The 26,025-nt window shown below is 40.0% G+C and overlaps 1 protein-coding gene across 3 annotated transcripts in view; it reads left to right on the top strand.

Annotated features, from left to right (window-relative positions):
* Positions 1-3,238: 3,238 nt before the first annotated feature.
* Positions 3,239-26,025, top strand: part of pex5la (peroxisomal biogenesis factor 5-like a) — an 89,909-nt gene continuing 67,122 nt past the window's right edge. For all 3 annotated transcript variants that reach the window (XM_030082702.1, XM_030082701.1, XM_030082700.1), the window contains exon 1: positions 3,239-3,712. In XM_030082702.1, coding sequence (XP_029938562.1) covers positions 3,692-3,712 — 21 coding nt within the window. In that variant the 5' untranslated portion in view covers positions 3,239-3,691. The remainder of the gene's footprint in view (positions 3,713-26,025) is intronic.

The raw sequence follows: 26,025 nt of genomic DNA, 5'->3' as shown, positions 1-26,025 counted from the left end.
GAGTCAGGGTCCTCTCGAGCAAACAAAGCTCTGCACTGACGTCAGTACACTACAACTCACAGCAAAAACACACAATGGACAGACTAAGGAAAAAGCATTTTGGATTTGATGATGAACTGAGACACAGAATTGGCTTGACTGACATCCTCTGTGACCTGCTGCTCTGTAAGAGCTGGGAGTCTATAAAAATAACTTGAAGAGAAATGACAGATACAAGCTGAGCTTTGGTGAAGGAAATGTGTGATTGAATTCATGTAAGGCACTACTCGGAACAAGGTAACTGACAGGCGGTCTCTTTTATAGTGCCTGTATGCAATCTGTGCTTCACCTTTATTTAAAGAAAAAATCAAAGAACTTGTCATAGCCTTTAGGAAAAATACAGAAAACATAAGCCAGATCTAAGCATTGTGGGGATGATGACATTAGTTGAGGAAGTTAAAACACTTTCATGTCTTTGGAGAAATTTCACTTGTTTTTATTGTAATTATTTTGACCTTTTGCTTTATTTGTTGTCTTGGGAATTCTCTGTGACAAGAACGGCCTTCACACTATTGTGAAGATCTCCTCTGAAATGATGTCCAGTGGGAAGGTAGATGGTCCAAAAAGCTTGGGCGATAGTTTCCAAAGGCACATCTTACATTCTCACATCATGATGTCCACCAACAATGAGAAAAAACAAATTAGACCTTTCATCAGGCCACTGAGCCTTTGCAAAGTTTCTCCATGGCTTTGGCATCAGTGTGGTGAAGCACTTAATCAGGTGAATGCTTAGTCTGCCTGCAAATCTGAAAACTGCATCTGCTTCATTTCAGCTATAGCTTAACTTGCTGAGGACCGACAGAGTCTCATCTGACATTCATTGCATTTTAAATAGTGATGTCCTAAAATGTTGTGTTGCAAATTTGAACATGGGTAGTCATTGATAAAAAAAAAAAGCTTCCTCTTTTGTTCAGGAGGGTTAGAAAATATCACAATTTTGACATATGACATGACGTGAAAACATGCAAGCCTGGCTGCTCCACAAGTGCATTCACAGGGACAAAAACAGTATTCTCCTGGGTGAATATTTTTCATTGGTTTAAGCATCCCCGTAGATGCTGCACCTTTTTAAACCACTTACTTTTCTCTCAGTGCTTCTCTCAAAATTACAAAGGTCACTAAATGCTAGCACTCAGTGTATCTATGATTTGCGATACTGTACACTATGTGTCATGGCTAGATTGCATTGTATCTTTATATATGAGAAAAGGAGTTAAAAAGAGGTAGTAAGCTTTTTCTTTTTAATTTTGTGCAGACTGCAAATATGCAACATATAGCCTCTGATGCTAATTAATTATTTGTTTGCACAATGTGTTCCCTGCTCAGTATTCATGAAAACACAGCCTCCCTTTCAGCTGGTACATTACAGATAAAGATAAAACATTTCAATTTGACAGAAATAATTTGTCTGTCAGCAGCACAGGCTGTCTAGTCTCCTGTACAGAGAGGTAATTCCCCTCATTTTACATTAATTTTATTCTTTGTCTGCCTGTCAACAGAATGAGATTGATGGCCAAGGGAGGAAACATCCAGAAACCCCAGTCCTGTGAGGTTTGTACATACATCTCAATGTCACATGAGCCTGAATGTTTAAAAATAGTTCACAAATAAAACACATTAAACAGAATATGACATAAGGTTTTATATATGTCAATAAACTGACTTTCAAATGTTTGTCTTTGTACTTGTGGTGAATAATACATACACATCAACACAGGGCCTAATAATTATGCTGATTTTCTTGCCGTGGGGCAATATTTGTTTTCATCCAATGAGGTATTACGAATGTCAGAATGCAGATGGAATGGACTGCTGTATTCCTCTTACCGTACAACACATCACACTGTATGCTGCTGGTTTTAATGGCTGCTACATAAAACTGACTCCAGCTATTAAACAAGATAATGTTATTACTGTTCTTATTGTTACTCTTAGTGGAAAAGATAGATGAGCTCAAACTGTGTTTCATGTTTTTCCCAAATGATGCTTATAATTGGAAACTTCAAAGTAGGTGCAGACATGAGAACACTATGGATTTTTCCTGCTCTATAATTTCTGATTCTTCAATAGTGAAATAAGGCATCCATGCAAGTGCTGAAGGTGTGAAAAGTTGCCCTATACAACTTTCACATCAAGTCTTTCTACAGTCGTCTACTGTCAAAACTCAAAAATCACAAAAGTTGAAGCATTTTTTTGTCTTGAAGATAGCAGAAGTGTGAATTAATCATTGTCCACATTCAGTAACAACAACTGAGTCCACCAAGGTCAGTGTTGCTGTTTTAGATGGATATAATGTGTAGTGTCACATATTGTTAAACTGAAGGGCACTTCTATGTCTTTTTCCATAAACATTACAAATGCTCTATTCATCTGACACTGGGTTCTTTTGCATAAAACATTTACACTTTTCACATTGCGAGGATGGAGGCTAGCATGCGCATGAAAACCAGTGAATGAAATAGATACAGTATGGGAACTGATGTTGGCTGCTATATATAAATAAAGACAAACGTGTGTTCCAGTTCAACCATATCATTACTTGAAAACTAGACAGTTTGTTACATAATGTTTTTCTAATGATTAGGTGTTGTAACAGGAACTGATTTGTTCAATACATGCAGCTACAATAATGTTTCAGGCAAACACTATTCCTCATTTAGCCTACTGAAAAAAGTAACTCTAATAGCCTTACCATAACTGTAATCAAGTGTCAATTTTAATTTACTATTAAAGTACTGTCCATCTTGTAACTTCAACAGCAAGCATTGTTTTATTGGCAGTGACATATGCCTCCACTAGCCTTTAACTAGCAGCTTTAAGAGTAATCAGGTGATAAAAACATAGAACTGCAATGATGAAGTAGACTCATCACCATTTGGAGGAATAACTATAGCTGTGTTCAACTCCTTTAACAGTTGTACTCAAGTATGTCTTGGATGGTGAAGGGTTAAAATACCAAAGTCATTTTAAATCCATGAAAGCTGTAAATGTATTGCACTGAAGAGCCTTTCGCGTGCTGTCTGTACATGATCCGAAGTGAGAGGGCGGTGTGGAGTACGCCAGCACCGGAGGTGGCACCAGAGGGCTGGGTTAGAGGGAGTAGTTGGCAAACAGGAGAGAGGAGCGCACTATAAGAGGAAGATGAGCCGCGAGAGCGTCAAAACATTGACACCACAGCCGAGAGAGAAGGAAAGAGGGACAGACTCTGGGGGAGGGGGGGCACAAAGCAGCGCGCTCAACATGAAGACTTAATTTGCGGAGATTCTTTCCAGCGAGGACAGCGAGATATTTCTCCCCCTGGTCTCTGAGCGGAACTTCAAACCCGGCTTGCAGCGAGGGATCTGAGAGGCGAAACAAAGTGCGTTCCAGCGACGCACGCCCAGCGCGCTTCTGTCTCCGCGCTGACAAATCCTGGATGAGCCCAAAAGTGTCCGCTTCAGCACCCGAGGAGAGGACAGCTCCCCTCTCCTTCGGACCTCCAGTCCGCGAACTCTGCTTTAGGCTGTCACCATCCACCCGTCCAGCCGGACTCTCCTGTAAGTCTGAAAGAAGTGTGAAAATCCTAAACTAAAACTAACAAAAAAAAAAAAAAAAAAAAAAAAAAAAAAAGCATCCGCTGACGGAGAGATCCGCGACTGACTGCGAGAGCAATATGTACCAGGGGCATTTACAGGTAAGAGGGACCTTCTGCTTGTTTGGCCATTGTGCATGAACACCAGTTGTTGTGATAGTGACATAAAGTGATGTGAGCAAGGCGCACTTACATGCATATTAGTTCATGTCAAACACAGTTTTCACCCAAGAGATACTAAGCAGTAATTATGAGGCAAATGGAGATGTGTAGGTAAATGTGTCTCATCTGTCTGTTTATTTATTTACCTAAACCGAGCATAATTGATCCGTTGATTGTTCAGGTTGTACAAAGAAAAAAAAAGCCTCGAAAAAACATCAAAGGTGTGATTAAAGAGCTCAATATACACATAATTAATCTAGCAATTACTCAGTTGAAGCCACTATTAGTCATGGTTAAACGTGTTCACCGAGAAATCACAGAGAAACAGGGAGCATCTTGCACGTGTTGAGAGCATGACAAAGGTAAACAGGAGGGGATCCTGCACACCTTCAGCAGGGAGGCTTTGACATGACAACTAATCACTGGTGTCTTCTTCTGCTCACGTAACATAATCTCATGCCAATTTCCATACAGCTAAGTACAGTAGCATTGTGTAGACTCGTGTTACATCACCAGCAAAGACTAATACTCTGCTGAAAAATAGGACAAGAAATGTGCAAAGCATGGCACATTGGCTAATGATGAGCAACCTCAGCTTTCTTTCAACTATAAAGCAGATGCTTTCTGTGTGTAACTGCTCACAGGAGCTTTGGAAACTATTTGATATGATACAAACAATATATCCGACTTGTCAGTGGTTAATGGGATACTTTTTATGGTTGACATCAATGGTTTGAAGTTAATGCTGCTGGTTGACAGAAATACTTCAGCTCCCAGACAGTTGATTATGTAATAAAAGATCATTCCTGAGTCAGTACTCTGGAGCATTGAAGACCAAAATTGAATATTTCATGATATTCTACTCAAGAAGCGGCATTCATTGAAAATGTATGAAAAGGCGGTCAGCAGTTCTCGTCTGGATTACTAGAGATATGTTTGTTAAAGGTCAATGAAAAATGTGCCTGTTGAAAATCGGCAGTGTCGTAAGAAATGTTATTCAACATTGACATCCTCATTGAATCAAAGTTTTTCATGTTTCTTCTGCGTTTCAGCTATCAGACACTTTGTATGTTACTCATCACATGCATGCAAATCATTACACTGTTTAGATCACAGTTGAAGCAAGTCACCACCATATGGGGCTGATTTAGTACCAAATGTTGAGTGAACGCTTGACCTGTCAGTAATTCCTTTACAATGACACTTGTGTGACTGATTCATTCATCTTGACAGTTGGACGTTGACGGCACTTTCTCCTTGAACTCTAGTGTGTGCCCCAGTGTGCGCGCACTTGTGGTTGTGTGATTATATGCTTGTGTGTGTGTGTGTGTGTGTGTGTGTGTGTGTGTGTGTGTGTGTGTGTGTGTGTGTGTGTGTTCGTGCGTGCCAATGAAAACTAAGCCACCTGAATTTGTGAGTAATGCCATCCAATCTTTGTCAGAGTTGGGAAATGATAGTATTGGTTTTGTGGTGAATGGGTGGAGACCGCTGTTTGGCATGTCTTCACAACATATACACTGTTTATTGGCAGCAGTTGGTCAGCATAGGAAAAAAATAGATTGAGACAAATGCTGAAAACCATATGTGTTGTGTTGGCTGTTTTAAAACAGACAGATTTTTTAATAATCTTGATTTTTTTTTTTTTTATTTAGCCTGCATTTCATGTAAGTTACTACTTAAACCAATGCATTAATATTAATTAAGCCTTCAGCCTCTTCATTTTTATGTTTCACTGTGCTTGGGAAAGCTTGCAGCATAAATCATTAAAATTTGTTGGTCTCCTGCTTTGGATTTTAAATGAAGCTCATACTGTACGCAGTTTTAGATATAAAGTAATCGCAGCATCACTTGGTGCCTCATAGTCAGAGCTGACAAGTTTCCTTCTCAACAAGTACTTCCAACTGTAAGCCCAGCTTTAGTACAAATGTCAACAGTTTTTCTATAAACTCAAGCATATTTTGCATGAGACTTGTGGATCTGCACTCTGGGGTGAATCACTTGGAGAATCAAATATCATGGCACATGTCGGGTCTCATAAACAGTGCTAAATACAGTTGTCATGGCTGCTCGATGTGGAGCAGCCTCAATATGGGAAATGCGAAAGCCTGGAATGATGTGAGCTGTTTAGTTGAAGTGCTGAACTTGCTTCTTCTAGTTCTGTTTTGCCTTGGCCATAAAGATGTGAATAATTATTAACCAGGGGTATACAGTAGCGAACATATTGTGCTGTGCTTGCTGCCTCCTTGGGTATGAAGGGGATCCTGTTTCTGTACGAAATGAGTGTAAATATTGATGCATTCAAAGAAGCGCAGTTTAGAGGTGTGGATGTCACTCTCATTGCTCTCACTGTGAGGGTGCAACTGAAGTCGCTGTGAGGTGAGTGAGCTGATTCAGCATGGCTGCTCATGCTTATCAAACATGCAGCTGTGTGACGTACTCTTCAAGTCACTGGTCTGTATGCATTCGCTTTAACGCCTTTTATTTATTCAAGACGGGATTTACTCCGTCTATGCTTTATCAGACCATATGTTCTTGTGACATTTAACATTACAGACTGGAATTGCTGTAGTGTTTTTCCTGCAGTGGTATTCATGTTTACAGTGAATCTAATTACAGGAGTGCTTGTACTGTGAGTATAAAGAACATACTCACTTAATGGAAGTGATGCTCCAAGGCTTTTGGATATTTGCTCTGTTAAGCACAACATGATTATATAATTTGATTACCATATTTCAAGTCCCTCAGGGAAGATCTTGGATGGAAGCTATCGTTGATCAGAAGTAGATCAAGTCTCTTAAGATCTAGGTTATTCACATAATAATCTAATTACACTTCTGATCTGATCGTGCATTTTTGTTTGTTGTTTTTGGTAATAGATTGTTGCAAAGCTGTCCTCATGCCACCGGCACAATATAAAGAAGACTTGCTGTGTTTTACAAAGTTTCCCTGTTAAAGCCTGTGTTACAGAAGTTTGTCTCAAGCTAAAGAATCTGTTTATGATTTTTGGGGGCAAATGTCAAAATCTGTCTTCCAAGGCGGTGCTGAAATATTAAGTAAATCAATAGAATTCCATCTTCTCTGAGATAAAAAAAAAAATAACAACCTCATTTTTTGTGAAAAGATCTTTAATGTCTTGAAATAAAAATGTAACAGTTTTTTTTAGATGATAGAATCTGTGAAAACAGAGCAGAGAAATCAATCAAATCAAGGCATTGACATGCAGAGGTGACAGGGCATCATATCAGCAGGTATTACCTACCACCGCAGCGCATGCACTCATCAATCATAGCAGCACACTTGATCGGGCTGTCATTGCTGAATGTTGGCATCTGGTCCCAGCCGACTGACCCTTCATTCACTGTTCCATCCCCGGTGCAGCCAAGGTGGTCAGCTACCGGCAAGACAAAGGAGCGCTGGAAGCTTGTTCCATTATTTTAAAGTCTCCTTGATTTAATGAACCATGGTTTTGATTAAGAGCGATTTAATAGGCTTGACTATTTCAGGAGCCAGGATAATGAGTGAAATCAGGTGGTATCCGGCTGGAACGAAGCTCCACAGACAGCACCGCTCTCCCTGTAGGTGTGTGCCAAGGTTGCAAAACTGAAGGTCTGCACGGAGCAGAGCTGAGTCGAAAGCTTGCCAGTAACATTTCAGAAAATTGCAAGACATGAGCCACGTATATTTTGATTTCCCTGAAGTGGCTTTGAGTTGGATGTAATTTACTGACAGTATCAGCTTATTTTAAGTTCCCAAACCTACCAGATGATCATCTTGAGAGAAACATTTTATGTTTTGTAAGTCAAAAAACAAAAATCTGGATATGGAGTAGAAGATGGGGTTGACTAATTTTTTTTATTATGAGAAATTGTAAAGTTAATCTTTGACTGCATATATGCACTGGCCTTCACAGCGTGTGCCTGATGAGATTCGTGGATAGATGTGAAGTGGGAGTCATACTGGTACGAGGTCTATAATTGAGAAGAAGAGTAAAAAGGTGAATGTGAATGGAGCTATACTGTATCACTTCAGTCCTTCTTGGACTAAAAGCACAGCCGGGAAGGACAAGAATGGCACCACTTAATATGACTCAATGTAATCCTTTCACTTTCTTGATTGCTACTTATGTGCTGCTCTACAATACGTGATTGCTGAGAGACTTTTCTTTGAAACATATTTCACATCCATAAAGTGAACAACCTTTGAGGAAAAATGCAATGCAACATTTTTTGCAGATGAATGAATCATTGAATCAAGGAACAAACATCAAGACACTGAAGACAATAGCTAGAAGGGTTTAGATAATCTTTTTGCTTACTTAAGGTGGCTGGAATTTAATCTTCACTCTTTGGCGACAGTAGGTGTCCAAACAGAAAGTTATCTTTGCCCCCGTTGCGCTGTTAAGGCTCTAGAGAGGACCTGAGCAGCTTGTGGAGCTTGCAAAGCGGACTAAAGAGAGACTAAGAGGGATTCAAGCATTCATCAGCAGCTGTTGTCCCATAAGCTGATTAAGAGTAAAAGGAGCTGCTCTTCTTGTCTATGCAGTGTGGGAATTTGGTCATCTGTCCAATGTGGTCTTTGCACATCCACCCAAATTTCAAGATAATTAAAAAAAGAAAAAAAAAAATCAGGTTTTCTGAATCAACTTTCAGGTGAATTATTTCAAAATTGCTGGCACAAAATTTATCTGCAAGGTTAATTAACTGGTTAATTCCAGTCTGTGGAAAAACCTTTTAAAGAGTAAAAATTATCATGAAAATTTGACTTTTTAAAAACAGTTAATGTCTGTTTCTTCTATATTCCATGTTGTTATTGTCTTAGGAATACCAAATGTAACAGTAACAGATCCTGAAGCAAGTAATCAGTGAAAGCTCGTGCAGTTCTGCTTGCAACAAATCCAAACATTATTCTGAAGGGAAATATTCCTGAGCGTTAAGATTTTGAAGTCCAGACTAACTTTTCAGTGACATTTCACTGTATTTTACCCCAAGAACCATCCTGAAGGATGGCCTAATATTTAAAATGCACTTCCTATTCCCGAAGAACCTAAATTTTGAAAAAGGAATGTACAATAGTTTAATGTTGTGCTTTCATTTATTTTTTTGCATGGTGGGAAAAAGAAAAAAACATTTCGAGTTAATGTTAGTTATAGGCTGTTCTAACAATCAACAAACTAATTAGCAAACTACTGCCCAATAAATCCTGTAATACCTTTGGGCAACAATGACGCCGTGCGTCACTCTGCCACTTTCCTTTCATCAGTGCAGGAACAGGAAAATATAATGAGAGCTTTAGTTCTTGGACACAATTAACCCAGTGCCCAAAACAGTGTATGACCTGCTGTACCTAAACATTGCAGAAAGAAGTGACTCAACTTTCGATACTGAACAAAAATTTTGTAAATTAACTAATTTGCATGATGCTATTGAAGATTATTTGAATTTTTGGATTGGCTGCAACACACATTGCATAGTTCCCACATGTTTTTGCCAATATTTGTCCCTGTTATTGGTGGAGGTTCCTCTGGATGCTATGCTGTTTACAAAGTACCTACAAAAGATGCCTACGTTGACTTACATATTTTAATCGTATATAATTATGTAAAGACACTCACAGATAAACAGACCACGCAGCCAAACAAGTGTGACACAACAACAGATTGCAATTTTTTCACACAAACCGTGTTCATACCTCGTGCACAACACATTCTAAAAGCCACACATCTTAAGAATAAATGTGTTCGACAGCAGCAAGAATTACTGTTGGTCTACAGAGGAGAAAATGTCAAACACGCCTTCCTTAACAAGGTGGTTTGAAAAGACAAAGTGAGCTTCACTGTTTTTTATGGTTCGTAGTACAATATTTTTTACCTGGAAACAGACCTGCATAGTGGCACAAATGTGTGTGTCTTTGCAGCCTGTCATTGCCACACAGTGCTCGGGAGATGAATAATGGTGTCATACTGTATGTTGCACTCTTCACACCTAAATGGATCCAAAGAACCTTCTGGGGAGACAGTGGGTAAGAGTTGCAGTTCAGAGGCCTTTGACAATAACGTGCCCAAATGGAGCTGTCTTGGCCTGAACTACTGACACACACACACACACACACACACACACACACACACACACACACACACACACACACACACACACACACACACACACACACACACCAAATGTCAACACAGTAAAGCAAGCGCTCTCAAACGAGAAGCCTGTGTTTGAGAAGGGGGCATAATCAACAGCTTCACAGCTCAACATTACCGTCTCTGTTGGTAGATTTCCTCTGGGTGTCTTTCTGCTCCAAGTCTGTTAACACGGCAGCCCTCCCGGCCTCACGCTGAGAGTCCCCTGAGCTACTGTACTAAGCCACATTTTTCCTCCTAGAAAAAGTAGGACAAGCCTCAGCATCTTCGTCACTGGGAGCAGAGGGCTGCGCAGAAGAATGGGAAGACCATCCATCTCTCTCGCCCAGCCCATTCTTACCAGTCATTCTCCAACTGGGAATTAATTTGCTCCAGAAACCAGGCTGCTCAGGGCGGGAGTGCAGGGAGTGTGTGTTTGGTCCTCCAGGGTGATTGGAGCCATTATGAATGAGTGCTGTTGATGAACAAAAACACAGATGTGAGCAAAATTTGTACATTGAAGGGATAGCCCAGTGACGACTTAGTCATGTTGACCCATAAAAGTGTGTGAATCTGCACAGCCCTGTAAATTACTGTGCACTATTGCATTCTGTTCTAGATTGGATAACTAAAGTTATTCTAGTCAAGCGCTGACATTAATCATGTAAAAAAAAAAAAAACAAACAGCAACATAAATTGTTATTCATTGTATTGTAATTATTCATCATGGAGTCTGAAATCTTCCCTGTTAATCATTTGTTCATTCATTATGCAGAAAGAATTTGTAAAGTGTCGAAGGATCAGCCTCTCCTCACCCCCCACCTCCGAACCCATGTTTGACTTCCCCGTTTTACCAGTTTCTAAAACAGCTATTTTTATTAGTAACATCCTGCCCGTGTTGAAAATCTAAATATGCCAATGTCTTAAAAAGATGCAATAGCACAATTAAATGTCATGCTAATAAATCTAATATAAAACCTGAGCTTTGAAAAGATTGCTTCATTTTAAAGATGAAATAAATAACATTGATACCTAGTGTTTGGAATCGGAGCCACAGTCCAAATAAAGAGCGTCAGTGAGTGTTCTTTCCCCCTGCCCCTCCTCCCCTTCAGAGAATGTTTCCAGTTTAGGAGATGATGGAGAATGTAGCGCCACTTAGACTCACAATATGAGCAAAGTCTATTCAGAAAGGGTACGCTGCTACGCAAACACCGCTTCTTTTACTGGCTTCCATAATTATAGGCTGCTGCTGTTTTGCAGACATAAAATACCAAATACTGCACTCCTTATCAGGGTTGCCAGATCTGACCAACTATTTCTATCCAAACCTGAAACTCAAACCTGCTCAACTCAGTAAAAGCCAGGCCAATTCTCAACCTCTGTAGAAACTCATGTTAAAACCATAAAACTTTTATTTGCGTAATAGAGAAAAATAAAGACAAAGGACAACACAAACAGGCTCCCCACAACCAAACAGCTCAAACAGATTGCCTTCTCAATCATGGGGTCGTTGCAACCACAAAAAGTTGTCCAGAACTAACATGAAACCTGAGCAACCAAACACCTGCAGCCAACTTACTGTGAAATTATGCAGGTATACACACAGCCCAACGAGTTCAAAAGAAGCCCAGTTGGGCAGAAACCCGCCCAACACTGGTCCTTGTTTGGAACCGTGGGAACGCACATATGATTGGCTCAGGAACCAGGAAGTAGTCATGGATTACAGAGTCCGCCGAAGTTGTTCCACTCCTTTCCTCTCAGTTTTACAGGAAAAAATCTTCACAAAGATGTTGTAGATGGAGAAGACAGATTGTTCAAAGGGAATGTTCCTTCCATATGGGATAACAAATGGGTATGTTTTTAATTATTTTTCCAGCAAATGTCTTACTTTTTGAAACATTTCATTTCATTTCATTTCATACACATTTTTTAAAAGTCACATAGATGACAGTGGAAGAAATTGCACACATGTAAAATTTATGTCAGATTAATTCGATGAATTATATGGTATATATATAAAATTGTGATTCCACTTGTGATCTTTGTGATTAATCTGTTGCTACAAAGCTATCACAGGAGATGAAGCTTTCTCCTCTCTATAATGGCACTTTCTCAGCACTGTTTTGTTGTGAGAATCTTTTCTGCCCCCCGAGCAAGCAATGCTCAGCTTTTGATTTGCTCTTTTTCTCCACATCCTTCCTCTAGGTTTGTATCTATAGCAGCAACTCTATCTTCACCCTCTGTCTCGCACAATACTTCTTTTTCATTGAGCTGTGAGCTTGTCAGATAATTGCAGAACTACTCTCCACAAAAAGCAAAGCCCCACATATTATCACAGTAATAAGCATGTACCCCCAAACAGAAGTTACACCCTTCTCATGATCACCACTCATGACAATTTCAGCAGTCTCTCACAGCTTTGTTTTACAACTGGGTGTTAGCCTGACAGTTAACAGCAGGGAAGCAACTTAACTGTTTGCATAGAAGTCAAAATAATTACACGTGAATGACAGCTACTCTAATTCCCTTTAAATTATCTTTAATGAACTTTTTGTGCCACATGAACCAACACTTTGTCTCTCCAAATCTCTTTGGTTGTAGCTGTAGAGGAAACAGAAACCTTTTTATATTGTGTGTGAAAGATGGCTGAAGTGTGAAGCATAATGATGTGAAGGCTGAATAATCAGGCAGTTTACCAGTTTTTGCAAAGACACTGGTAAACTGTGAAAATTGAAAGTGTTTATTGTTTTGTGGTGGGTAGCTATGGAGCAGTGTTTACTCTTTGTTGTTGTTGTAAGTGAAAATAGTGAGCCCTGGAAGTGAGTGAGACATAATTACAAGACTTTCATTCAGCAGAGAGTGTCTACCAAATCCAGCTAATGTGCATTTTAGCCACTCTTTAACTTTCTGCATGAGCTTGTCAGCTGAAGACAGGTGAAAGGGGAACATTTCTATAAATGCCTGTGAGACAGGCAGTTAATGAACTCCGCAGCAGGAGTTGAGGGCTAACCTATTGAGTGGGATTTCAAGAGGAGCTGCTTTTACAGATGGCATGCATGTATGTTCAAGGGTACAGCAGCTGAGAGGTCTAAAGGCAGGAAGGCTGTTTAGCGGAGCAGGACCGTCTCCTCACCTGGAGCAGTCCCACGGGCCACACTCTGACTTCGACTCCATATGCATCTCACCCTCTGCTCATATGTGTGTAGGTACAAGTTTACATTATGTGTTCATGTTTTCTCAAACACACATGCAGTACCTGCATGCAATTGTGTGCCCATGTGCATCTGTATGCCCCTGAGCATGCAGGCATGTTCACACAAGTGTAGATAATGAGGCAAGGCATGGATGTGTGATTCATTCTCCACATGACAGGAGCTACAGTGTGCCGGACAGGAGGTCGAAAGGCCCTGCTCCCCTGGCTTCTCTCCATACATGCAGGGAATGAACAATGCTGCTGACAGCAAAGTGACTGATGACACTTTTATGTAGCCCTCACCAAAGGTTTTCCTCAGGTATGTTTTCAGATTCAATGCATATCAAATGGAGACATATTGTAAGAAATAAAGCAGCTTTTGTCCTTTATTCATGACTGGAAAAGAAAAAAATCTGAAGATATAGATTAATGATCTGGTGAAGCATAAAATGTTTTCTGTGTTGCTTAATTACTGTAATAAACATGAATGAGAAATGAATGCACATGTTTATATTACACAATCAGGGTGTTCCACCAAGGAGTTATGTCACTACACTGCATGGATGAATGAAAGAACAGGCTCGTCTTATAGCTGAGGTCTTATATTAATAGTTACATGAGCTCTACTTCAGAGAATTATTATCTTTTTGTTATATATGCAGCTATAAAATGTTCTTAAGTCTTAACCCTTACTTCAGTCTGGTTGTTTGTTGGTCTACTGGAAATAGTCACAAATTTGATAATTTTTTGAGTGATTAAAAAAATAATAATAATAATAAGAAAGAGACACCATTTTCAGAATTAAATCCAGACCTAAAGTAACTTAAGTCTAATAATTATCGCTGTGAAGCAGAAGGTTGTAAATACGTGGCTTATTGAGAACAGACAAACATTTAATCATTTGAGCCTGTTTTGGATCAGCTTCTTGGTTGCATATCTCTTTGTTGAACATCGAGACGACAAGCAGTATAAAAATAAATGCAAAGTCCAGTGGATGAATCCCAACAGCCTTCTGTTTAATATGTCTGAGATGCTTGAAACTGTGGTTTGCTTGAATCCAGCTTTGACACACTTTAAATAGAACTACAAGATGATCACTTACAGTTATGGCATTTACACAACAAACTGTAAGTTATCTTATTTAAATGACCGTGGAAATGTAATAAGGAGTAATCAGACAATTGTAATAATCTGAACTGATACGTTAATCAATGAAATGCAATGAACATGTTTCAGTCAGCCATCAGTAGTCTTTTGAATGTGGTCAGTGGGGCATATGCATGAAAGCGATGTAGGACTGAATGGATGGATGAATGGATGGATGGATGGATGGATGGATGGATGGATGGAAGAAAGGATAAATGGACATGGATGGATGGATGGATTATATAGATGGATGATATGGACGGATGGATTTTTCTTGTTGAACATGGCATGGCCTTTGGTCTTTTAGGTTTATTGATCTGATTTCTCAGTGGTGGTTTTGTTTAGCTGGACTTTAATCAAAAGATTGACAGTCATAATGATTCTGACTGACAAATGAAATTAATACGAGGCTCGGAATTAGTCTCTCCTATAAAGATGGGTAAATAATCCGAGGAACAACGTCACTGTGTGTGTAATCACTGTGCAGGATTAAGATAAGTATCTAACGGAATTACTATTTAAGTGAGACTGGAATGAAGACTCATGCGTGAACTAAAAACAAAGAACCTTTCACTCTGCCCATCCCTGGTTTAAAGATACCAATTCTTCTGTATTTGTGTTCTCTTGTGGAAAACCAAACATTGTCTCATTGTGTATCTCCTGTCTTTGCCCCTGGTGGTGTAATTCATCACTGACAAAGCCGATGAGACTGTAGGTGTTTCTGTGAGCATACAGGACAGTAGCTTGTTAGTTATGAGAACGTCTAGTTCAATTAATCCTGGTACCAGGTGTGTGTGTGTGTGTGTGTGCCTGCATGCGTGTTTGGAATTTAACACTTTTATGTACTTAATCATAGATGTAAAACTTTCTGTCGTTTCTTAATTATGACATCGGGACCAGTAAACAACGTCAAAACCGAGTTCCTCAGTTTCTCTCATCACAGTTGACATTATTTCCTCAGGGAGCATTCTGTCCTCACTCGTCTGAAGATTTATCAAGTGACTAAGATTTCCTAACAATACGCGTGCAGATAATGTTCCACAATCACAAAGGAATCAAGAGGAATTTATTTCCCACTGCCAAAATTTCTGCTACTTTGCAACACTGCAAGAAAATTACCTGACTGTGACAATGTGAAAGAGACCCAGAAACCCAGTGGCTCAGAGTGGACTGACAGCAATAACATGGGGAGTGGGGGTTTTAGGAACTAATGTGTTTGCACATACAGCATGTTTAATCCCATTAAAAGTTTCATTAAATTTCCCCTGCATCACTTGGTAGGACAGAATAAGACACACAGACATACGTGGATTCATGCATACCTACAGACACAGGGCTTTTTAGGGGATTAATATTAATTGGTTATTTAATTCTCCCAGTTTATAGCAGACTGAATACAGCCATTTTCTCACGAACCCTTAAACTTTTGCATTTGAGAAAATTATGAAAATATCAACCATGTCTACAAATATTTATTAAAAACAGTATTGCTTTTCAACTCCAATGTTTTTACTCAAAGCATCCACAGAAAGGTTGTAAACCCCCTCTGCCATGTATGAATGTCAAAACAACTTATGCCCATTTCACACTGACAAACTCGCTCCGCCGAGGTCTTTCGGGTGGCAGCTGTGGCCGACAGCAGTTAGCGCTGGGACGTGCTTTTCCTCGCAGCTGTACCCCCATCACAACGACAATGCAAATCGACTGGTGGTGGCGTTACGAAATGCATTGCGAGATGATGGGAAATCAATATGCCGTAGTTCGAGGCTGAAACGATGTTTTTCAGGTGATGTGATGCTGTGCGTGGGACAGTCTGAGAACCATCCGCCATGTGCCTCATCTCTGAGCTTTAACTCTGAAATCATACGAGCAACAGTCAAAATAGTCGAAGGAAAACGGAAAAATGCCCCACTGGATAATCGCAGGTGAATGTGTAATGTCCTACAAACGTGCACTGACCTGTTGTGCTCTCGGACTGATCTCACAGTATTTTGCTGGACTGTTGCTGCTATAAAAAGAAAGCATCGTGACAGTTTCACAATGGCACGCATGCAATAATTAAACAACCCAACTACATCTTCTCCTCCTCCTGATCTCTACCTTACAAAATTTCTTCTCTACTACATTTATTTATTCTTCCTCATTGTCAGTCAGTAGTAATTCTGGGCAATCCACATGGAATTTAATCTGAAACACCTTTTTTTATTAGAACTATCCACCCACTGTCCGCGAACCTGCAGAACTCTTTGGAACTGTACGACTTTTATCTTCATATATATAGTGGTCTTACTCACGCCATATGCGTGTACAGTCCACCGCACTATGGGAACTTTCAGCCATCATTCACTAGTGATGCGACATCAGTGCACAAACACAAACTCTTTTTCTTTTTTCAACGAGAAATCACTTTTCGTACAACCCAGCAGCATGATGCGTGGCAGTCCAGCGCTGCGGTGATCTGCAGGCCTCAGCAGAGCCAGCTCGCCAGTGTGAAAGGGGTATAAGTCATGTCAAATGTTGGTGAACACACCCTCTCTCAACATGTAAAAGCAACAGACTTTGAAAAAAAAAAAAAAAACAATAAATCTTCAAGTATCGTCTAGTTTCTAGAGAGTGCCCTTTAGTGTTTCTTAACAGATGTGACACTATTCAATACATTCAACGAAGTTTAGCTGATGAATGATGACAAAATGAGAAATCTCCTTAAAAAAAGGTAATAATTAATAGTCAGAAAGAAATAAACGTCAAATAAATGAGGTATATTATTTGCAGACTGTCACTGGTACAGGCGCATTTGGAGGCTGACATCAAAATATATTTGTGCTGAGCTGATCATCCTTTCTTTTATAGGAACCACAGAGTAGAAGCCAGTCACGTGTTTCCCTTGATTCATTCAACTTTACATGCTTTCATTTTGAGACTATTCTGATTTAAGTGTCTTTGTTCTATCCATCATAAGACCATCTCACAATAAACATCAAATGTTCCCACACCAACTCTGACGCAAGTGTTAGAAAACGAAGCCACTCTGCACCTCACATATGTTTTTTTTATGCTTTGATGCTTGATGCATGACTAATGAAGCAAATCACACAAATCTTCTTACTATCTTCTTGTTTCATTGGAAATCCATTCTGTCATCCGGCCACACTCTCAGTGAGGAGTTTTACGCACTCTTTCACTCGTTCTGTATGTCTGTCTTGGCCACTGAATCTGCACACGTGTGTGTGTGTGTGTGTGTGTGTGTGTGTGTGTGTGTGTGTGTGTGTGTGTGTGTGTGTGTGTGTGTGTGTGTGTGTGTGTGTGTGTGTGTGCGTGTGTGTGTGTGTGTGTGTGTGTGTGTGTGTGTGAATAGTTTTTTCTGGTTTGGTTTCAGCTCTTTTTATTGTTATGCAGTGTAAGAAAGTGATGTGATACATTGATGTAAGCAAAAAAAAAAAAAAAAAAAAAAAAAGCTCCAGTGCACAAGAGGCTGAACTAACAGCAAGCATCTTGGGAGGCAGGCTGGATAGAAATAAACTATGACAATGAATCACTATCCATGTCTGTTTGCACATTTCTATTTCTGGTTCGCTTAAAATACTCTTGTGATTAATTTTTCTAGACATTACTATTCTTTTTTCAACTGGCTAATATCCTAACCTATGTTGTTTTTTTTTTTTTTGTTGATCAAAGCAAAGAAACAAACCCAGATTAATTCAGTAAAGTTCATTTGGAGTTTAAACCTTACTTAAATTCATATATCATGTTCTGGCTTTTAGATAAGCATGCTCTTGAGATAAGAGCTGCATGTCTGTGGTATTTAAAGCACACCAGCAGACAGTGGGGCATTTTCTCCAGCTTGTCACTGTTGTCGTGTTTCTAGATGAACTATAGAAGAGTCTATAGGGTCCAGTGAAGACGTAACAGTAAAATCTAGGACTCAGTTGTGTGCGGCAGTGAAACACAGGGTTACTGTAGAAATGTACACCTTTCCTACAAAGACTGCACAACTAAATTAAGCGTTCTTTAATCTTAAGAACGGTGGGAATACCTTTGAAAAGTTCATCTGCAAATTCATTTAAAGATTTCAAAAGACCACATGTTCCCATCGGAGTCCTCTCGAGACAAGTTTAAGTGCATTTCTCATCACTGTCATTTAAAATCATGAAGAGACATTTTTGACCTTGAGGACACGTTTGTGACCTTTCTGCTTTCAACATTTCTTTAGCTACTCCTATCCCTCACCTTGCCCAACCTCAAGAATGCTATCACGTCAATTAAAGCCTATCCTCCAGATATCATATGCCCCTGGGTAGTTAGACAGACTGCCACAGAAAAGGTCAAATCCTTAACAATGGTGCAGTGAGAGAGAGAGAGAGAGAGAGAGAGAGAGAGAGAGAGAGAGAGAGAGAGAGGGAGAGAGAGAGAGAGAGAGAGAGAGAGAGAGTGAGATGCTGGAAGTGGGACGCAGCGCTGACACAAACAACAGCAGGTTAAAAAGCAAATTAACCACACATAAGACTTGAAAAAACAAACAAGCTCCGCAGAGTGTCAGACAGACTGAAGTCAGAGAATAGCACACCGCAACAGTTTTGGGGCAGTTCGTCCAGCACTCGGCGGGATGTTTCAGTCTGTATCAAAACAAAAGACAGAAAAAGACAGAAATCTCAACATCAGCATCAAAACAAATCCGTGAACAACAAGGCTGAAAGAAGACTGTAATGATTATGACCAAAAAAGCCATTTTCATGATTTTACATCCAATCAAATTTTTATGGAACCGCAAAACATGCTGATTTAAACAAAAAAAAAACAAACAAAAAAAACTCAAGAAATTCTGCTATACCAACAAAAAATAAGTTTATATTATTGAAGTGTCAGAAAAACACATTTTATAACATTTTTTTGTTATGGTGGTCTTTAAAATTTAAATTTTCATGGATTTTCATGCTTGAGAAATTTTATACACCTTGGCTATTTTAGCCTCTTTAGCTATATAGCAGTTTACAACCACTGTACATCTCCCAAAGCCTATAGCAATTTTAGATTTTTTTTCTTTTTGTCCTTCTTATCTTTGTTTCCCTTTTAAACTTACACCGTATTTTATTTTTTCCTCCTTGATTCTGTTTTTAATTTGTCAGTTTTTTGCTTCTTCGCAATCCTGGCAACTCTCCTTTATCTGCATTCATTTTTAAAATATTTATAGTTATTTATAAGTAAGTCTTCTGATTCATCTTTAACAACATCTGGCATTTATGACACAAAAGAGATTGTAAATTATAATTCCCAATAAGCAGTAATGCTGCTATATTGATAGCAATGTCACCAACAATTATCAGCTCCGAACCCCCCCTCCCCCACCCCCCGCGCATACTTTTTCAACTAGATATAAATTAATTAATTTGCTTTTTGTTTTTTGTTTATAGTTATTTTAGCAGTTGCATTGAGGACTGGCAGAATGTTTCTCATTTTGGCAACAATGTGTTCAGCCTCTTGTTCGGCCAACAGCTTTAACTTCAATACCTTCCTGAGTCTGTTGGAGAAAATTCATTTAGCGGAGCTATCAAAGATGAGAGGCCGTCCTCTTCACAGCTTGTTCATTATTTCAGTTTGTTCCTCTACATTCGTTTGTGGTACAAAGTTTTCAAAAGGAAACCAGACAGAGCAGAGCTGGAAACTGTCCAGTCTGGCAGGAGGTAAGAGATAGGAGAAAAAAGAAAAAAGGAAAACTTAAGCTGTATGATTACGTGTGCCTCACAGCCACTTGTGTAATCAGCACCACTGCCCACATCTAATCCAGTGTGAAGAGCATTCTCCCCATCAAACCACATCGTAGACACCCCCCCCACACACACACACACACACACACACACACACACACACATATGCGTTTTGTGCTCATGTGTTCAGAACCTTCTAGGGACATTGCGTTGTCTTACATTACATTAACTTACTGTAACTTTGACCGTAACTAACGGTTAACCCTAACAATTACTGTAACATTATGTTAACTGTGAATATAGTGTGATCACAAAACATGTCACTAGATCATCATACAGTGATTGCACCTACACAAACACACATCTGAGATTGTATTCACTCACTTTCATATACTCTATACTCACTTCATATACTGTTCATATACTCATATACTCTTCCTGTACAAAGTATGCTAAAATTGCACGCTGATGCAAATACAGTGTGCTTTCAGTTTGGATGTGTTTGCAGGTGATCAACTAAGAACATCAGCATGAGTGACGTCAGGAGCAAATAGGGGAATTCAGACGAGGGTGTTGGGTGCATTAGACCCGGTTTACAGAAGAAAGATCTGCCACTGACTGATTGGATGGATGAAGGACGCACAAAATGAAAAGTGTGTGTGTGTGTGTGTGTGTGTGTGTGTGTGTGTGTGTGTGTGTGTGTGTGTGTGTGTGTGTGTGTGTGTGTGTGGATTTAAATTTTTTTTCTCACAATGTACCAAGATACACGCACACACATGAACATGAACATACACACATGCGCGGATGAGCAGTTAAAAAGAAAAGACATTTGATGATCTGTTCCTCGGGTGGTGGTTTGACATTTACATGTATAATCAGAAACCTCATCAGAAACCGCCACTCGCATCTGCTGGAGTGCCCGACACGGTAAACTCTTCATACTGAATTTCATCACAGCGGGATGGAGGCAGCTCTTTACCGCTGATTGTCTGGACATACAACATGAAGTTTGATGTCCCTGTCAAGGCCGGTTAAAATAGCTAAGTATGGAAGTGAAAATGACTTCCTTCAGCTGTGAAAATCAGAGCATAAAGTGGCGGCATGTCTGGAAGCTATTGTGACAACTGAGATCCTTCAATCGATGGCCAGGCACAAAGCCAGCATGCACACTGAAGTTGTGGGTGCTGTAGAGAGGAATCCCATCAGTATGTCCTCTGTGAATATCTGTTTCCACTAAAGAAGCATGCCTCTTACTTTTGAAGCCGTTATTCTGAGCGGTAATACTTTTTCTGAAACTGCCGAGGAGCCTGAATAGAGAGGTAATGCTATCATTCTTAAAGAGTACAAGGTTATGAAGTCGCTCAATGAGGCAGCGTGTGGATGTGATGCTTTTATCCAACATCACTGTAGTAACCCTGAACAGGAGCACAGCTTGTAATAACCTTGCATTGGACAGATTTGAAGTGGGACTGTATATGAGTGTGCCAAAGGGTGAGATTAAGATAGATTAGCCTAATTAATTACAATGCTTATGGGCCATGTTGCAATGATGCATTGTTTGATGATGATGAATGAAATTAGAAATATCTTGGCTCACTGATGTGACTCGCTGCTGCTCATTTTTTTAAAAGTGTGAGCATCAAGAAAGAAACGTCTCAAACACTAAGCCAAAAAAGGGCATACTTTGTCTAAATCTGCTTTTAAAGCCACCACCACAAATACAAATAAAACTTTGTGAGCCAGAGTGCAGAGAATTAGAAATATATAGTTATTAAAGTGTTGCCAGTAACTCATCTTTGCGCAGCTTCTCTGGATGTACAACTGCGACCCTCGGTAAGACTGTGATTTTCTTTAATGGATTTCAAGAAGGATTGCAGGTTAGTTTAAGCTAAAACCCTAGAAACATTTAATCTTGAAAGTAAGATACTCATTCATTTTGATTAAATTTCCCAATAGACAGAGATTCATGACCACGTATTGCCCTGCGTGCCACTCAGCGATGTCTTACAGAGTTGAGCTGGATGACTTCCTGCCTCTTCCTGCTTCTCGAGATCAATGGTACTGTGAAAGGGCATTTATCATCTGACAGATTTCTTGTAATTGTGGCGAACAGATAATGAGCTGCCTGCGGGCATCTTTCTTTTTTTTTATGTCTTTGTCACAATTTCTCTTTATCACACACACATACACACTCAGGTATACCAACATTAATCTGCACATCCGACCAGGAGACACCGACTAAAAGAGAAGCAATTCCGGCCATTGTTAAGCATCTTCACAATAGAAAGCCATCTATAACTGCTGGCAGTTCCCATTTATGGCATGTTCCCCTCTTTGGGTCATACTTTGCTTTGATCGATTTGTGCTATTACAATGTGCTGATCATAATAAAGCCATTAGATGGGTGAGTGCACCCTTTCTTAAAATGTAATGACTTTGCATGCCTTGCAGACACTGTCATTGTAAGAAAGTCCACAGATTCATTCACTACATTGTTTCCGCAGCTACCTGTAAGGCAGAGGCACCTTTTCATTGTCCAAATCCTGTAAATGTCCACTTTTTACAGAATGAGAGGTCACCTACTTGGCTCTGCTGAACAAAGAGCAAAGAGTCGGGTATGCTCAACTAGACGACTGAATGACAAAGATATTAGCAACCAAATTAGCTAAGTGCACCCAATGGATATCAGTGTCTTCTGCCTACAACCATCAAAGCATAAACACAACTCTCACCTCACAGTGAAAAGGTTTGTGTGGGGTTTGCATGTTCTCCTTGTGCATGCTCTCCATTTTTGTTTTCCAGTTTCCTGACACAGTCTGAAAACATGCATGTAAGGTTATCTGGTGGCCCTAAATTGCCACTTGTTGTGAATGTAAGTGCGTGTGGTTCTCTGTCTCTCTGTGTTTGCCTTATGATTGACTGGCGACCCGTCCAAACTGTAACCTGCCTTCACTCATCAGAAGCTGAGTTTGGCTCCAGCACTGTGTCTGCTGTGGCCCTAGATGGAAGAAATCAGTAAATAAGATGGATTGATGGATCAAACTAAACAAGAAGCTTCAAGACTATGGAAGAAATTTTATTTGTTCCACATATATTCAAATTAATTCCTACATACCAAAATCTATAAGGCACAATTTTGTCAACCTACTTATCACATTCTTATCTTTCACTCCACACACACACACACACACACACACACACACACACACACACACACACACACGCTCAGTCTTGTATTTCTATCCTTGTGGGGACCGTCCATTGACTCCCATTCATGTCTAGCCCCTAACCCTGACCCTTACCCTAACCCTAACCCACACCACAACAAAGCCTAACCCTAAAGAAATGTTTTTGCACTTTTACTTTTTTCAGTAACAACAACATGGTCAAGAAAACACTGTTTCTCCTACTTAGGACCGGAAAAAGGTCCCCACAAGGCACGTCGTTCCACGTTTTGATATCCTTGTGGGGACATTTGGCCCCGACAAGGATAGAAATACAAGAACGCACACACACACACACACACACACACACACACACACACACACACACACACACTACAACAAGAGAGAGCTGAGACTCTGCACATGAAGATGTGAGGGGATGTAATTTTCTAGCCGAAGCCATAAATCGGTTTGCTTGGGGAAAAACAGGACATCGAGATGTAGTTGCTTGTGTTTCTGTTCTGCATTTCAGACTGTTGTTCGGTTTGATCATTTTTAATCGTCAGAACTTTGAATGCCTGAAAAGTTCCCAGCTCAGCACTTCCTAATATTTGGTAACCCTACAGGTGCCCAAACAGTGTTTTTAAGTGTAATGTGTTATTTTGCTTCATAACCCAAAAAAGTAATATCTTTACTTTAATGCATTCCCCTCAACACTGAACTTAATCACGAGAAACATCTGGACCAATGTTGCTCATTGGTTTACCTGCTCAGTGTATCCAGGAGGATTCTCCTCTGAGCCGTGCTCAATGCTGCTTGCAGCTTTGGGGCTCACACACCAGTGATATGCTACATGTGATGCATGATTAAAGAATGACTGATACACTCATGTGAACCGCCCACCCACCGCCCTATATGTGCTGCAGACGCACTAATACACTGGAGCCTTCAAAGATGTTTGAGGTGCATGTGTCAGTGCAGAAGCTGTGTGAAGCTGGTTTGCAGAAATGCATCGCCTTCACACATCATTTGCATTTGGGAAAAAAAAGAATTAGTCTTACCTTTGAAAAGTGATATCAGTGCATCCTCACTCGTAGCTATTGAGTTTTCATTTTCTTTAATTTGCATTCATTCATTATGAAGTGCTGCGTGACCTCTGATGAGTATCATCCAACCTTCCAAACACAACAAGAGATCCACAGCTTATTTAGAGCTAAAGCATAAAATCATATGATGAGAGCAATCTTCCACTGACTGCTTTGAATTACAATTTTACTTTCATATTCTCAGGTAGTCAGATCCTGTTATGAAATGTAAATGCCTCTATCTAAAGACCTATCATTTCCTCTTGCAGCATGGGTGAGCATCCTCAAACAATAAACCATTCCTGGCAGCCAATCTTTTGTGCACAGGAGGGGTCCAATCCTTTCTCATGAGCGACTGGTGGATGCGAGGCAGGCTGGGTGACAGCAGGGAACAGGGCCGCAGTTGAGTATCAGGGTTTTGAGAGCAGTGGTGTAGCATCACTTTAGAGGACCTAAACTTGACTAGTTAAATGTAGAAAAGCTGAATCAGGCCTTCAGGTTTTCTGTTTTCCAGCATTTTCTTCCATCGAAAGATTGAAACCCAAACTCAAACGTTGGACCATGTACAAAATTAGAAATAAATCCTCTTTCCGCAACAGGAAATAGATCTTATCTTGTTATGAATTAAATTTTGTGGGGAACTGACTTGAAGGAAAGAGGAGGACAGGGTTAAAATTGGTTCCTGATTCTGGAAGGATGCTGTGGTGCTGATGGTGGTTGCTCACAATGATCTGTCCTTCTCACCCTCCTCCCTGCACGTCTCTATTCTTGCAGCTGCTGTTTTCAAAGCTTTAATTGGTCAAAGTCACTCAAGGTAACAAGGGCCTCATGGGCCTGTGTCTGGGCAACCTGATTACTGCATGTGTGCTTGTGTTTGTGTGCTCCAGCAGGGCAAAGGTGCCATCGGAGGGGCACTGAAGTCAACAAGGATGACATGTAATTGCCATTGGTAGAAAAATGGCTTTAATAGGGCAGTGGTTTGATTTGATTAAAGTTGAGTTTCACTAATTTCACTATTGGAAATGTCACTAATGTTTCAGTGAATCTGGTAACCCACAACTAAAAATCATATCATCCACCTCAAGTTTCCTACATCAGTTATATCGAAGGCACACTTCATTTATCTGAGGGCTTCATGTGAGCATTGTTTTTTTTTTATAACCAAAAATGGCATTGTGCTGGTCAGAGTAAAGGTGGATTAAAGCAATCCTTCAAAGGAGGCACAAATTCCTGTTTGAAAAATGCTGCGCTGCAACATTAACACACCTGGGAGCTCACCTACAAGCTTGCAACCCAATTGCTGATTATCAAACATTATACCAGCAATGCATCAGTATGTTTTTGCTGCCATGGTGAGCATCTCGCCATGCTGACTATAGCATTTCGCTCATAGTGCCTCTGTGCCAAAGTACAACATCACAGAGACACTTACACAGCTCTAGATTATCTGATTTGTTTTTACTGGACGTCTCAAACTCCTTTCTCTCTCTCTTTCTCTCTCTCTCTGTCTGTCTCGCTCTCTCTCAATCTCTCACTTTCTGACCCTCCATAAATAGCTTGGGTCTATTTCAGTACCACAGATACTTGAGACTGAACAGACAAATGAGTGGGCCTAGTTTGAATTGCAGGTATCTAAAGCATAAAAGGTAATAATTTTCAGGTTTAAGTCAATTCATTACAAGGTTGCCATGTGATTAGCTCTCAGCTTTTCGAAGTTGCATAATATAATCTGTTTTCTTTCTACAGTCCTCATCTGAGCTACAGCTCCCTGGGGCACACTGTATGTAATAACATCTTTGTCATTTAAATGAAAGGCACCTGAACTTGCTTCGCTAACTC

Source organism: Salarias fasciatus, chromosome 23 (assembly GCF_902148845.1).
Source record: "Salarias fasciatus chromosome 23, fSalaFa1.1, whole genome shotgun sequence".
Lineage (NCBI taxonomy): Eukaryota > Metazoa > Chordata > Actinopteri > Blenniiformes > Blenniidae > Salarias > Salarias fasciatus.
The sequence above is the reverse complement of the archived record's forward strand: the minus strand, read 5'-3'. Positions and strand labels throughout refer to the sequence as shown.